At 29.3% G+C, this 14,426-nt stretch overlaps 1 protein-coding gene across 2 annotated transcripts; it reads left to right on the forward strand.

The window, feature by feature from the left end:
• The first annotated feature begins 9,032 nt into the window (after positions 1 to 9,032).
• Positions 9,033 to 14,085, forward strand: LOC117237321 (sorting nexin-25). 2 transcript variants are annotated; one of them, XM_033501149.1, is made up of 11 exons: positions 9,033 to 9,342; positions 10,030 to 10,340; positions 10,505 to 10,674; positions 10,768 to 11,162; positions 11,228 to 11,648; positions 11,730 to 12,034; positions 12,121 to 12,378; positions 12,451 to 12,584; positions 13,020 to 13,259; positions 13,654 to 13,936; positions 14,010 to 14,085. In XM_033501149.1, the coding sequence occupies exons 1-11, from the start codon at positions 9,121 to 9,123 to the stop codon at positions 14,064 to 14,066; spliced, it is 2,796 nt and encodes a 931-aa protein (XP_033357040.1). In that variant the 5' UTR covers positions 9,033 to 9,120; the 3' UTR covers positions 14,067 to 14,085. The 2 variants fall into 2 exon arrangements, with proteins under 2 accessions (XP_033357040.1, XP_033357041.1); XM_033501150.1 differs by having other exon boundaries at positions 12,148 to 12,378.
• Positions 14,086 to 14,426: the final 341 nt, after the last annotated feature.

Here is a 14,426-nt window from a genome sequence, read left to right on the forward strand (position 1 = left end):
TATGGTATAACACCATGACGTAATACGTTATATGGTATGAGGTTATAACGTATTATGTTATATAATATAACGTTATATGGTATACCGTTATAACGTATTACGTTATATGGTATAACGTTATAACGTATTACGTTATATGGCATTACTTTATAACGTATTACGTTATATGGTATAAAGTCATATGGTATAACGTTATAACGTATTACGTTATATGGTATTACTTTATAAGGTACTACGTTGTATGGTATAAAGTCATATGGTATAACGTAATAACATATTACGTTATATGGCATTACGTTATAACGTGTTACGTTATATGGTATAACGTTATAACGTATTACGTTATATGGTATAACGTCATATGGTACAACGTTATAACGTATTACGTTATATAGTATTCCGTTATAACGTATTACGTTATATGGTACAACGTCACATGGTATAACGTCATAACGTATTAAGTATTATGGTATTACGTTATAATGTATTACGTTATATGCTATTACGTCATATGGTATAACGCTATAACGTATTACGTTATACGGCATAACGTGACAACGTATGACGTTATATGGTATAACGTTATAACGTGTTACGTTATATGGTATAACGTTATAACGTATTACGTTATATGGTATTACGTTATATGGTATTACTTTATAACGTATTACGTTATATGGTATAAAGTCATATGGTATAATGTTATAACGTATTACGTTATATGGTATAACGTCATATGGTATAACGTTATAACGTATTACGTTATATGGTATTTCGTTATAACGTATTACGTTATATGGTATAACGTTATAAAGTATTACGTTATATGCTATAACGTTATAACGTGTTACGTTATATGGTATTACGTCATAACGTATTACGTTATATGGTATAACGTTATAACGTATTACGTTATATGGTATTACGTTATATGGTATTACTTTATAACGTATTACGTTATATGGTATAAAGTCATATGGTATAACGTTATAACGTATTACGTTATATGGTATTACGTTATAACGTATTTCGTTATATGCTCTAACGTAATAAGGTATAACGTTATTACGTATTACGTTATATGGTATTACGTTATAACGTATTACGTTATATGGTATAACGTTATAACGTATGACGTTATATGGTATAACGTTATAACGTATTACGTTATATGCTATAACGTCATATGGTATAACGCTATAACGTATTTCCTTATATGGTATAACGTTATAACGTATTACGTTATATGGTATAACGTTATAACGTATTACGTTATATGTTATAGCGTCATAACGTATTACGTTATATGGTATTACTTTATAACGTACTACGTTATATGGTATTACTTTATAACGTACTACGTTATATGGTATAAAGTCATATGGTATAACGTCATAACGTATTAAGTAATATGGTATTGCGTTATAACGTATTACATTATATGGTATAACGTCATATGGTATAACGTCATAACGTATTAAGTAATATGGTATTACTTTATAACGTACTACGTTATATGCTGTAACGTCATAAGGTATAACGTTATTACGTATTACGTTATATGGTATAACGTTATAACGTATTACGTTATATGGTATAACGTCATATGATATAACGTTATAACGTATTACGTTATATGGTATTACGTTATAACGTATTACGTTATATGGTATAACGTCATAACGTACTACGTTATATGGTATAACGTTATAACGTATTACGTTATATGCTGTTACGTCATACGGTATAACGCTATAACGTATTACGTTATATGGTATTACGTTATAACGTATTACGTTATATGCTATAACGTTATAACGTGTTACGTTATATGGTATTACGTCATAACGTATTACGTTATATGGTATAACGTTATAACGTTTTACGTTATATGGTATTACGTTATATGGTATTACTTTATAACGTATTACGTTATATGGTATAAAGTCATATGGTATTATGTTATAACGTATTACGTTATATGGTATTACGTTATAACGTATTTCGTTATATGCTCTAACGTAATAAGGTATAACGTTATTACGTATTACGTTATATGGTATTACGTTATAACGTATTACGTTATATGGTATAACGTTATAACGTATGACGTTATATGGTATAACGTTATAACGTATTACGTTATATGCTATAACGTCATATGGTATAACGCTATAACGTATTTCCTTATATGGTATAACGTTATAACGTATTACGTTATATGGTATTACGTTATAACGTATTACGTTATATGCTATAACGTTATAACGTGTTACGTTATATGGTATTACGTCATAACGTATTACGTTATATGGTATAACGTTATAACGTATTACGTTATATGGTATTACGTTATAACGTATTACGTTATAACGTATTACGTTATATGGTATAACGTAATTACGTATTACGTTATATGGTATAGCGTTATAACTTATTACGTTATATGGTATAACGTCATATGGTATAACGTTATAACGTATTACGTTATATGGTATTACGTTATAAAGTATTACGTTATATGCTATAACGTTATAACGTGCTAAGTTATATGGTATAACGTAATTACGTATTACGTTATATGCTGTAACGTCATAAGGTATAACGTTATTACGTATTACGTTATATGGTATAACGTTATAACGTATTACGTTATATGGTATAACGTCATATGGTATAACGTTATAACGTATTACGTTATATGGTATTACGTTATAACGTATTACGTTATATGGTATAGCGTCATATTGTATAACGTTATAACGTATTACGTTATATGGTATTACGTTATAACGTATTACGTTATATGCTATAACGTTATATGGATATAAACGTCGTATATGGTATAACGTCATAACGTGTAATATGGTATAACGTTATAACGTATTACATTATATGGTATAACGTCATATGGTATAACGTCATAACGTATTAAGTAATATGGTATTACTTTATAACGTACTACGTTATATGCTGTAACGTCATAAGGTATAACGTTATTACGTATTACGTTATATGGTATAACGTTACAACGTGTTACGTTATATGGTATAACGTCATATGATATAACGTTATAACGTATTACGTTATATGGTATTACGTTATAACGTATTACGTTATATGGTATAACGTCATAACGTACTACGTTATATGGTATAACGTTATAACGTATTACGTTATATGCTGTTACGTCATATGGTATAACGTACATAACGCTATAACGTACGTTATGGTGACCGTTATAACGTATTACGTTATATGCTATAACGTTATAACGTGTTACGTTATATGGTATTACGTCATAACGTATTACGTTATATGGTATAACGTTATAACGTTTTACGTTATATGGTATTACGTTATATGGTATTACTTTATAACGTATTACGTTATATGGTATAAAGTCATATGGTATTATGTTATAACGTATTACGTTATATGGTATTACGTTATAACGTATTTCGTTATATGCTCTAACGTAATAAGGTATAACGTTATTACGTATTACGTTATATGGTATTACGTTATAACGTATTACGTTATATGGTATAACGTTATAACGTATTACGTTATATGGTATAACGTTATAACGTATTACGTTATATGCTATAACGTCATATGGTATAACGCTATAACGTATTACGTTATATGGTATAACGTTATAACGTATTACGTTATATGGTATTACGTTATAACGTATTACGTTATATGCTATAACGTTATAACGTATTACGTTATATGGTATAACGTCATAACGTATTACGTTATATGGTATAACGTCATAACGTATTACGTTATATGGTATTACGTTATACGGTATAACGTTATAACGTATTACGTATTATGGTATAACGTAATAACGTATTACGTTATATGCTATAACGTCATAACCTATTACGTTATATGGTATAACGTCATATGGTATAACGTTATAACGTATTACGTTATATGGTATCACGTCATAACGTAAAACGTTATATGCTATAACGTTATAACGTGCTACGTTATATGGTATTACGTTATAACGTATTACGTTATATGCTCTAACGTCATATGGTATAACGTTATTACGTATTACGTTATATGGTATAACGTTACAACGTGTTACGTTATATGGTATAACGTCATATGATATAACGTTATAACGTATTACGTTATATGGTATTACGTTATAACGTATTACGTTATATGGTATAGCGTCATATTGTATAACGTTATAACGTATTACGTTATATGGTATTACTTTATAACGTACTACGTTATATGCTGTAACGTCATAAGGTATAACGTTATGACGTATTACGTTAGATGGTATAACGTTACAACGTGTTACGTTATATGGTATAACGTCATATGATATAACGTTATAACGTATTACGTTATATGGTATTACCTTATAACGTATTGCGTTCTAAGGTATAACCTTATAACGTATCACGTTATATAGTATAACGTTATAACGTATTACGTTATATGGTATGACGCTATAACGTATTACGTTATATGGTATAACGTTATAACGCATTACGTTATATGGTATAAAGCTATAACGTATTACGTTATATGGTATAACACCATGACGTAATACGTTATATGGTATGAGGTTATAACGTATTATGTTATATAATATAACGTTATATGGTATACCGTTATAACGTATTACGTTATATGGTATATCTTTATAACGTATTACGTTATATGGTATAACGTTGTAACGTATTACGTTATATAGTATAACGTTTAACGTATTACGTTATATGGTATAACGTTATATGGTATAACGTCATATGGTATAACGTTATATGGTATAACGTCATATGGTATAACGTTATACGTCGCCTCGAGCCCAAGCTCATTATCACAAATCTCCAACAAATACAATCGAATCGAAAGACGACAGTTGCTTAATTACGCCTATGATAGAATCGTGATTACGGTGTTAGGGGATTATCCCGAAGTTCCAAAGGTGAGTGTAAATTCGACCAATTGCGGATAGACGTAATCGCGAGGAGAGACGTCAACGGGAGTCGTAAATTCCCGTTACGATTATAACAATCGACACCACAAATTGATCGATCCCCTGATTTCCGTTGAGATGATAGGGGTGATTGAGTTTGTATAACACTGTGATTCACAGAATTATAAATTATATATTTCCAACACTTAGATTACACTGTCGAAGAGAGATAAATAGATAACTTGTCGCACGAAGATGCGATAGATATGTTCGCTAGAGCGGGGCTCTTATAATGGAAATTAGTGTATTAATGGTCTTAGCACTATAATATATTTAGGAGAGGAGATATATGTTCGACAGCACCGAGAACCAACAAAAGATTTGCGTGAAGTATGCGACTCTCGCGCTATGTGTAGACTGCCGCGTTAGGCGTTAGTTTTTTGACTGACTGTCGCTCTTTTTCTAATACGGACGAAAAGTTCGATGTGGGTGTGCCCCTGTGCCTAAAGAACGCGGATTCGTTGTTCCCACTTTCGTTAGGAAAAGTGAGGATAAAGAACCGCGGTGTTGATTGGTAATGACCTGCCCTACTGCTCGAAGGGATGAGTAGGAAGTCTCCTACCATCGTGGTGGATAGATGACCGTATTCGTGAAGAAAACCCAGCTTGTTTTATTAGAGGGCTATTCGGATTTTCATAATGAGCGCATACCCGTTTTCTCCGTGTTTTAAGTGCGCCTAATAACCCCAAGGACCTCTCTAAAAACCGACTGTGTTTCGAGAATATTTTTAAGCTTTAGAAATTCTTCAAGACAAACGGATTGAAGACACATGGCGAAACAATACAAGGAAGTGGAAGTTATGGTGGGTCCTTAGGTTTATGGAGGGTCGAAGTGACGTTACGCAGGCCGGTTGTTGTCCGGTCGCGCGGGCTGGCGTGCAGATGTTTTAGGCGGCGTAACAGGGAGGCTTCGATGTCCTTTCATCTCCGACATATATAATGTAATACATTATAATATAATAGAATATAACAGTATATAGTATAATGTATTGCAATATAATGTAACATAATATAACGTGTTATGATATAATATAACGAAATACAATATAACGTAATAGAATGTAACGTGATATACCATAATATAACGTAATATAATGTAATATAATACAATACAAGGTAGTAAAATATAACATAAGGGAAAATAACGTTATATAGCATAACGTAATATAATATGTATAGTGTAATACGACATGCGGAAATACCGCACGAAGACTTTTCCCACTTTATGTTTACGCATGAGTTATTGAGAATTTAAATGCGATAGGTAGAAGATTCTAACAAGCCACGCACCTTGCGATCTTTGTATCCTTGCATTTGCTATTTATTGTTCTATGATAATTCCATTTTCCTTTTTATAATTTTGTCCAACTCTGCAATTTTTCGTATGAAAGTGTATTAATTGATACGTTTAATTTGAATTTTTCATATCAATTTTTATTTTGCTGTTTTATTCACCTTTTTACCTCATATAGACCTTGTTATTGTGTTTGTAGTTTTGTAATAAATTAATAAGGGTAAATATCTTACAAATACGGTATATAAGTATAATATACGAATACACTATGAAAATATAATAAAGAATTATTTACTTCATTAGAACTATTAAAATTATTTTTTCTATATTATATAATTTATATAATTTAAATCCACGAAAATAAATTGTGAAAGAAATATACCTCTGATTTAAAAGCGATTCCAAATTAGAATCATTTTAATGTGATTTAAAAAATGAAATTAATATTAAGTAATTAAAAATTATATAATACTATAAAAATCTTTGAAGTATGTATTTGAGATTTCCTAAACTTTAATTTCTTTAGGAATAAAGACCACTTTATCCAACGAAATGTAATTTTTCAATATATGTCTTACAGAATTGTATAAACGTTTATAACGTTTTATAGATTATAGTTTAATCTTGTAGTTTTATAGATTAAGATTGTAGTTTTATAGATTATAGTTTAATCTTGTAGTAGCTACTATACAAACTTAAAAAGATCCTACCCCACCCCTACTACTCCATCCTAAAATCTTACCTAACCAATAGACAATTCATGGTTAAATACCTAGACGCCACTTCCGCAACATTCCCAATAGAAGCCGGCATACTCCAAGGTAGTGTCCTCGGGCCCCTACTGTACTCCATCTACACTGCCGACCTACCTATATCAAACGATATAACAATAGCGACATTTGCAGACGACACAGCGCTATTAGCTACCCACGCAGACCCGGTAATAGCCTCATCCACTCTCCAGCGAAGTCTCGACTCCATGGAAAAGTGGTTTCACAAATGGGGCTTCAAAGTCAACGAAAAGAAATCCTCACATGTAACCTTCACGCTCCGAAAACAAACCTGCCCCCAGGTCACCATCAACAATGCAACAGTTCCTAGCAGGGACACAGTCCGATACCTGGTCATGACCCTGGACAGGAGACTAACGTGGAAGACACACATCTCAGATAAAAGGAAGCAACTAAAGGACAAACTAAAAAAACTCTATTGGCTCACGGGCCGACGCTCCAAACTAAATATACAGAATAAAATTACCCTCTACAAGACCGTAATAAAACCTGTCTGGACCTACGGAATCCAACTATGGGGAACAGCAAGTAACTCCAACATTGAAATACTCCAACGCTTTCAATCGAAAACGCTAAGATCCCTAATTGACGCACCTTGGTATATAACCAATGAAACAATACACCGCGACCTCAAGATACCCACCGTCAAAGAGGAAATAGCAAAATATAGCGACAGATACAGCAAAAGAATCAACAAACACCGAAACCCCCTAATCACTGGACTACTCGATACGACGGACCAGATTCGCAGGCTGAAGAGGCACTACCCGCGAGACCTAAATGTTAGATTCATTTAATTATCCAAATTAAGCATATGCACTTACTTATAATACTTATAAATTATACCTATCTATAATAAGTATTAACTTATTGTAAATAAACAGCCATGTCACTGCGCCACGCCAGAAAAATTACTGAAAATTCTCAACGCGAGAATTGATTGTAATTTCAACAAATAAATAAAAAAAAAATCTTGTAGTAGACATTATTTCTACTCGCAATACGCAATAGGTTATTGTACATAAAACTAAGTTTATCACAACATTTTTCTGCGTCGTTCTAACTTATTTATGACGAAAAAATAACTTATGGTTAAATAAATAAAACTCGATCACTGACCAAAAATTTTTGTTAATTTTTTATACTTTTATCAGAAACCATTGTTTAAAGCATGTGCTATTTTATTATGTTGATACATATTTCACAAATGTTAGTTATAATAAAAATAAAAAATTTTGTTATTAGAAGTATATATTTGTCTCTTTCCTTCTTAAATTAAAGCAATATATCGTTATATTACCTAAGAACATTTTCTCTATCTTAAATATAAATTCAATATAATTTGTAATTAAATGTAAATTGAGTTACGTTTTACCGTATACATAACGAATTATGTATTAAGTGGTGAATATTCACTTTAAATTTCACTTCTGCATAAAACAAAAAGATTGTATTAAGCTAATATATTTCAAGTCAAAAGAAATAAGATATAATGATATATTAATTATGATTAAAGAATTATACAGAATAAAAATGTTAAAATTCTATTGTTCTATATGCTCATACAATTTTAAAAAGGAAATTAAAATATTTGTGGAAATTTTATATATTAAACTTCTACTTGATCTATGGAAGGTAATAATCATATGTACTTACAATATTGATTTTAAATTTTGTTTTCGCATGAAACAGATTTTATTCCACTACACTGAAATATTTCAAAGGGAAGGGATATGATGATATATTAAATACCGTTACAAATAGAATTATACAAATTTTAGAAGGAACATTCCAAAATAATGTAATTGTCAACATTTTGGTAACTTTCTAGTAACTTTTGGAACACGGATAAGCAAGCGCCTCCACTTGCGCCAGTGCATGATTTGATCTGTATTTTTTTTATCACGGTGTATCTGTATTTTCACAGTTTCTTTTTTCACAGTTTATACGAGCAACTTTATCAAATATGAAATTAAATACATAATATTCATCATCACGTGATCATAATCACAATTCAAGATGATATGGACCGGCATTCTGTATATTCCAGCTATAATCGCACTTTTCTATTGGAATAATTTATTATGGTGCTACTTTTTTGTTTTACTAACCATATCTTGCTTCTTTTTGGGATGTTTGATTGTCATATTCATCAACATTGCTCTTTCTCTGAAACATCACACTACTGCAACAACTTCAAAAACAATTGCAGAAATGGATGCCTTTCATAATCTGTTGATGGTTTGTTTTATATTATTATCAAATTTTTCATAACGATAATTATTGAACATACATGATATTTCATTTTTACTATTAAAAAATATTAAATTTCAATTTTTAATGATAGAGAAAAAACATTCATAATCTATGTATTGTGAAAATAAAACTTCTTTGTCAAATTAATTTTGATATCAATATCAAAAGATCAAGAAATTATTGATAAAGATAATAAATAATAGAAAAAATTGTATATTACCTATGTTTGTTTCTCGTCAAAACGTTATTTCATTTTCATTATCATTTTGTAATTTTATAGTTTGTAGATTTTGTGTAGCTTTAATTTTTTTATGTATATGTTTTACTTCAGGCAAAGGCTTATGACAACTAATCTATATTTTGTGTAATAGATTTTATTAGAGTTCATATTCCATATTTTATAATATTATTCTATCAAAATAGTTTTCTTATTTTGTAAAGATTTGTATTTTTTATCAATGTATATTGTATTATAAAAGTATTTTTTATTATACTAAGACTTATATTTATACAAATATATATATAGATATATTTAAAAATATCTGATTATTTTTACTTCAATGTTCATCAATTTTTTAATTGAATTTTAAAATATTATTTAAACATTACCTTAAATATATATAAATACATTGTAAATATATTAATTATTTAAAAAATTATTGATTATTTCAGAAGGGGTACGTAGCTAAAACTGAAAATACTAAGAAACATGTCAGATATCCATTGGTTTTTACTCGTATGGTGGATGGAGCTTTGCAGAATTTATTGGACTTAATTTTTCAAGACTTTGTTGGTCTTTGGTTAAATGAATTGGCTTTTAATTCTGAACAAATAATTGACAATATGAAGCAAGACACATGGGGTGCAATTCAAACTCTTCATGATCGTTTATCAAAAGTGGATCATACAAAACTAGTTGTTTGTAGTATAGTAAATAAAATTACATTCCATTTTGAAAAAATTAGACTTGCTCAAACAGCTTCGTGAGTTTAACTATATTTTATATATTATTTACTATATTATTTATATTATTATTAACTATATTATATATTATTTATTATATCAATTTTTTAAATCTTATATATATAATATGGAAATTCTGCTTTGTTAAATAATTCTTTTTAAAAAGATTTTGTATTTTATATAGAACACAAGGTGAAGATCCAGTATTTATTTTATCTACACACTTAATGTCACCTACAGCCGAACTAGACTATTTGAAGAAGGTCAGTGAATTGTATATCTTATTTTTGTTGCCACCTTGTTATTCTCTTGCTCCAATGAAATATTTATTGAGGGAAATTCTTACATGCAAAAGTAAGTGTATGGAACCATTATTTAATTATGGATATATACATAATATATATTTGATCTACATCTTATAACATTTTATCTTCTTTATTCCTTCAGTACTAAAACCAGCAATAGACTTAATAACAAATCCAGACTATATCAATCAGAAAATTTTATCATATATTGATCAACAACAACTTGCAGAAGCAATGCACAGGAAAACTTATGAATATGCTGAATCATTTGAGGACTTCATTCGTATGATTAAAAGCTCTAAAGATCTAGAGGTTTTAAAGCATATCAGATATAATATTGTTACTGAAATTATGCAAGCTACAACAATACAAAATATTAAAAGAGCGCAAGGTTTAGATCCAGATACTAATGCATTTGGAAAGTCTGATGCCATTCAAGCTCGAAAATTGACGAGGTATATCAGTCAACTAACATATGCTAAAAATACATGTGAATGTCACATGCAATCATTAGGATGGAATGGATATCCTGTTCAGGTTATAAAATCATTTTTTTTTAATAAACAATAGTAACAATTATATTTAAGGACAATATTTTATAGGCTAGTGATGTTACCGATGCAGCAGTTACAGAAGAAAGAATTTTGCCATTGCAATATATCTTAGACAATGTAATAGGTAGACGATACCTTTCTCAATTTCTCGAACAAGTTGCCAGTCAGGATTTGATTGGGTATTGGGCAGCTGTACAAGAATTACGCAATGCAGATAAATCTAATTGGCATCAATTGGGAGCTGAAATCTTTTACACTTATATAACATCTCCAACAGCTGAAATAAAAGTTGACAGAGCTATTCGTAAGAAAATGGAAAGCTTTTTGTTAGGTGATATAGGGCCAAATGTATTTTACGAAGTTCAAGATAATGTTGTTAAAATTTTGGAAGAAAAGTATTATCCTTCTTTTATGGTTAGTGATCAATATAAAAATATGCAAGAAGCATTGCTTAATGAAAGAGTAGATGGTTAGTGTAAAAATTTCATTATAAAAATATAATTATATTAAAAATCAAATCAGTCATCATTAATGTAAAAGTAATTTTTAGACTTAGTGGAGGATCGACATATGGGAAATGGAACATTATCAGAAAATATATCTTTATTCGTTGGAGAACATTCAAACTATGCTCGCAGTAAATTGGACCAATTACAAGAAAAATTAAATAATAAAATGCAAGCTTTACAAGCATTAAAATCTTCGTTAAAACCAGAAAGTAAGGTTCTAAACTTTTTGGCCAAAGAAGTTGAATGGTTACAAAGTGAGAAAAAGCAATTAGAAGCCCATTTAACTCATACAGAAATGTGGGCAGAACATTTGGGTCATTGGAGAGCAGAAGTGCAAAGTGCAGAAGTAAAAACAAAATTCAAGCTATTATAATTTAAATAGAAAATGTTTTTCGTTATTCAGCTTTAACTAAAAATATAATTGTTAAACAGGTACCAGATAATGGAGAATCTCCACAGTTTGTTTTAGTTGTCCATATGACAGAAGGTGAAGACAACACTGAAAGTATATATAGTGGTTGGGTCGTACTAAGAAAATTACAAGATTTTCAAGATCTTCACAGAAAACTTCGCCAATTGTGTTCTAATGTGAAAAATTTAGATTTACCTTCGCAACCTTTAAAATTTTTTGGAAAATCTGATAAAAATACTTTGGACAAAGCTAAAATGCAAATACAAAAATATTTAAATGTAAATTTCTTAAATGTTATTAATGTAGTAAAGCATTGTTTAGATAATCGTCTTAACTGTTAACGTTCTTAGTTTGTTTTAGAAGATGAAAAATTGAATCAGAGCGAGGCTTTATATACATTCCTTAGTCCAAGTTCAGAACATTTGAAATATGCTCCTCCTTCTCCTAAAAAATCTCGATTCTCTTTATCGACATTATTTAAAACGTAGGTAGCTATATTATTTGAGACGCCTAGAACCAAAGGGATGCAAGTGACATTTTTCTGATATAAAGGAAATCGAGTTTGAAATTCAAATGTGTTACAAAAATTCCACATGAAGCCTCTATAAAAGTTACATTATATTTAATTCTTAACATCAGGATCATATGCACAAATTTCCAACAAATTTCATCTTTTAGCTTATAAGTTATTGAATATATGGGAAATAATATTATTTATTTAGTAGTCTAGATACTTTTATACAACGTTGAATTACTTAAATTGTTCACAACATTACATTTAACGATTTACCTAACTATTTCTTTTTTAAGTAAAAAATTTGAAAAATGTCACTTGCATTCCTTTAGTTCGAAATTCATGTGGTAATAACTGTATATTTGTTATAAAAGTTTAATTTCTTTAAATTACAACTTGTTTTAGATCTAACAACAACAGTGAATTGCGTGATAAGGAAGAGGAAGAAGATTTTTCACTGCTATTAGATGATACAGATAGTAGTCGATCAGCCACGGATGGAATTTTTAATGTTAATAAAGATGCAATAGCAGAACCACTTTATACACTTTTAGGTGAAATTTTCGATCTACGAGGAGTATTTCGATGGCTTCGACGGTCGTTAATTACCTTCGTTCAAATTACCTATGGCCGAACTATAAACAGGTTTGTTTTTAGTTTTAAATGTAAACACACATTGAACAAAAGGGTAATGCATTACAGAGCTAATTAAACTTATAGATGAAAGAATTTTCTTCACTTCAAATATTTCATCAGGCTACAACACAACCAAATTTTATTTACTTTGCTTTAATGATGCTTGTTATATCTCAATCAAATTCAAATCTTATATTTAAATCTATCCTTGATTAAAATGGTTACTGTGATACATTATTAGGTCTGAAAGCAGTGTTGTTATTAGAATTTTCCTTTGATCGACATTTTAATGGTTGAAATAAAATATCAGTATCCCTTGCATTCAGTGTGCACCAAGTAAAAGTAAAAAATATTCCTTTTATAATGAAGGCATAAAGTATAATATAATAAATATAATCATCAGGCAAATCAGAGATACTATTGCATGGGTGTTCTCAGAGCCAATGCTTCATTACTATGTACAATTGTTTACGAAATCATGGTGGCCAAATGGTCATTTAGTTTTTGAAGCAACTTTTCGTACGGACGAAGAAAAACTAAAAACGAGAGGCGAAGCACGAAGACAGTTCTTAAATAACATTCCTGATGTCTTAACAAATTTAGTAGGAGCACAAAGTGCACAACGTGGTGCAATAAAAATATTTGATTCTTTACAGAATGTGAATTTAAATAAACAATTATTCTATGTAAGTTATTCTCAAGTAAAAAAGACGAACTATATCATGTTAATTATATTCTATTCACTTTTTCTACTTACAGGATATCTTTGAAGTTCTGATGTACGAAGTATTTCCGGAATTTAAACGAAAACAATAAACTTTGCTTAAAATTATAATTTTTTATATTATTCAACTAATTATTGTATTTTAAATCGTTATGCAAAGAAGAATTATGTAAATTAAATATATGTTTTATAAGTATTTTATTTATAGTATTATAGTCGAATAAGTATTTTATTTGTATGAAGTGATATGGTATATGTAAGCGTCAATAAAGTATTAAAAATCTTTATAGTAAGAAAAAACACTTTGAACTTTTGAACTTTATCTTGAAATTAAATAATACCTCAAAAAAGATTTATATTACATAAAAATAATATAAATTATTTTTTAATAATTATAATCTATAAAACATTGCATCTGTATAAGATGATGCATTATTTGCAATGGTCTTCAA

This window comes from Bombus vosnesenskii, unplaced genomic scaffold (genome assembly GCF_011952255.1).
Source record: "Bombus vosnesenskii isolate JDL3184/JDL3185 unplaced genomic scaffold, Bvos_JDL3184-5_v1.1 scf7180000013370, whole genome shotgun sequence".
NCBI classification, from domain to species: Eukaryota; Metazoa; Arthropoda; class Insecta; order Hymenoptera; family Apidae; genus Bombus; species Bombus vosnesenskii.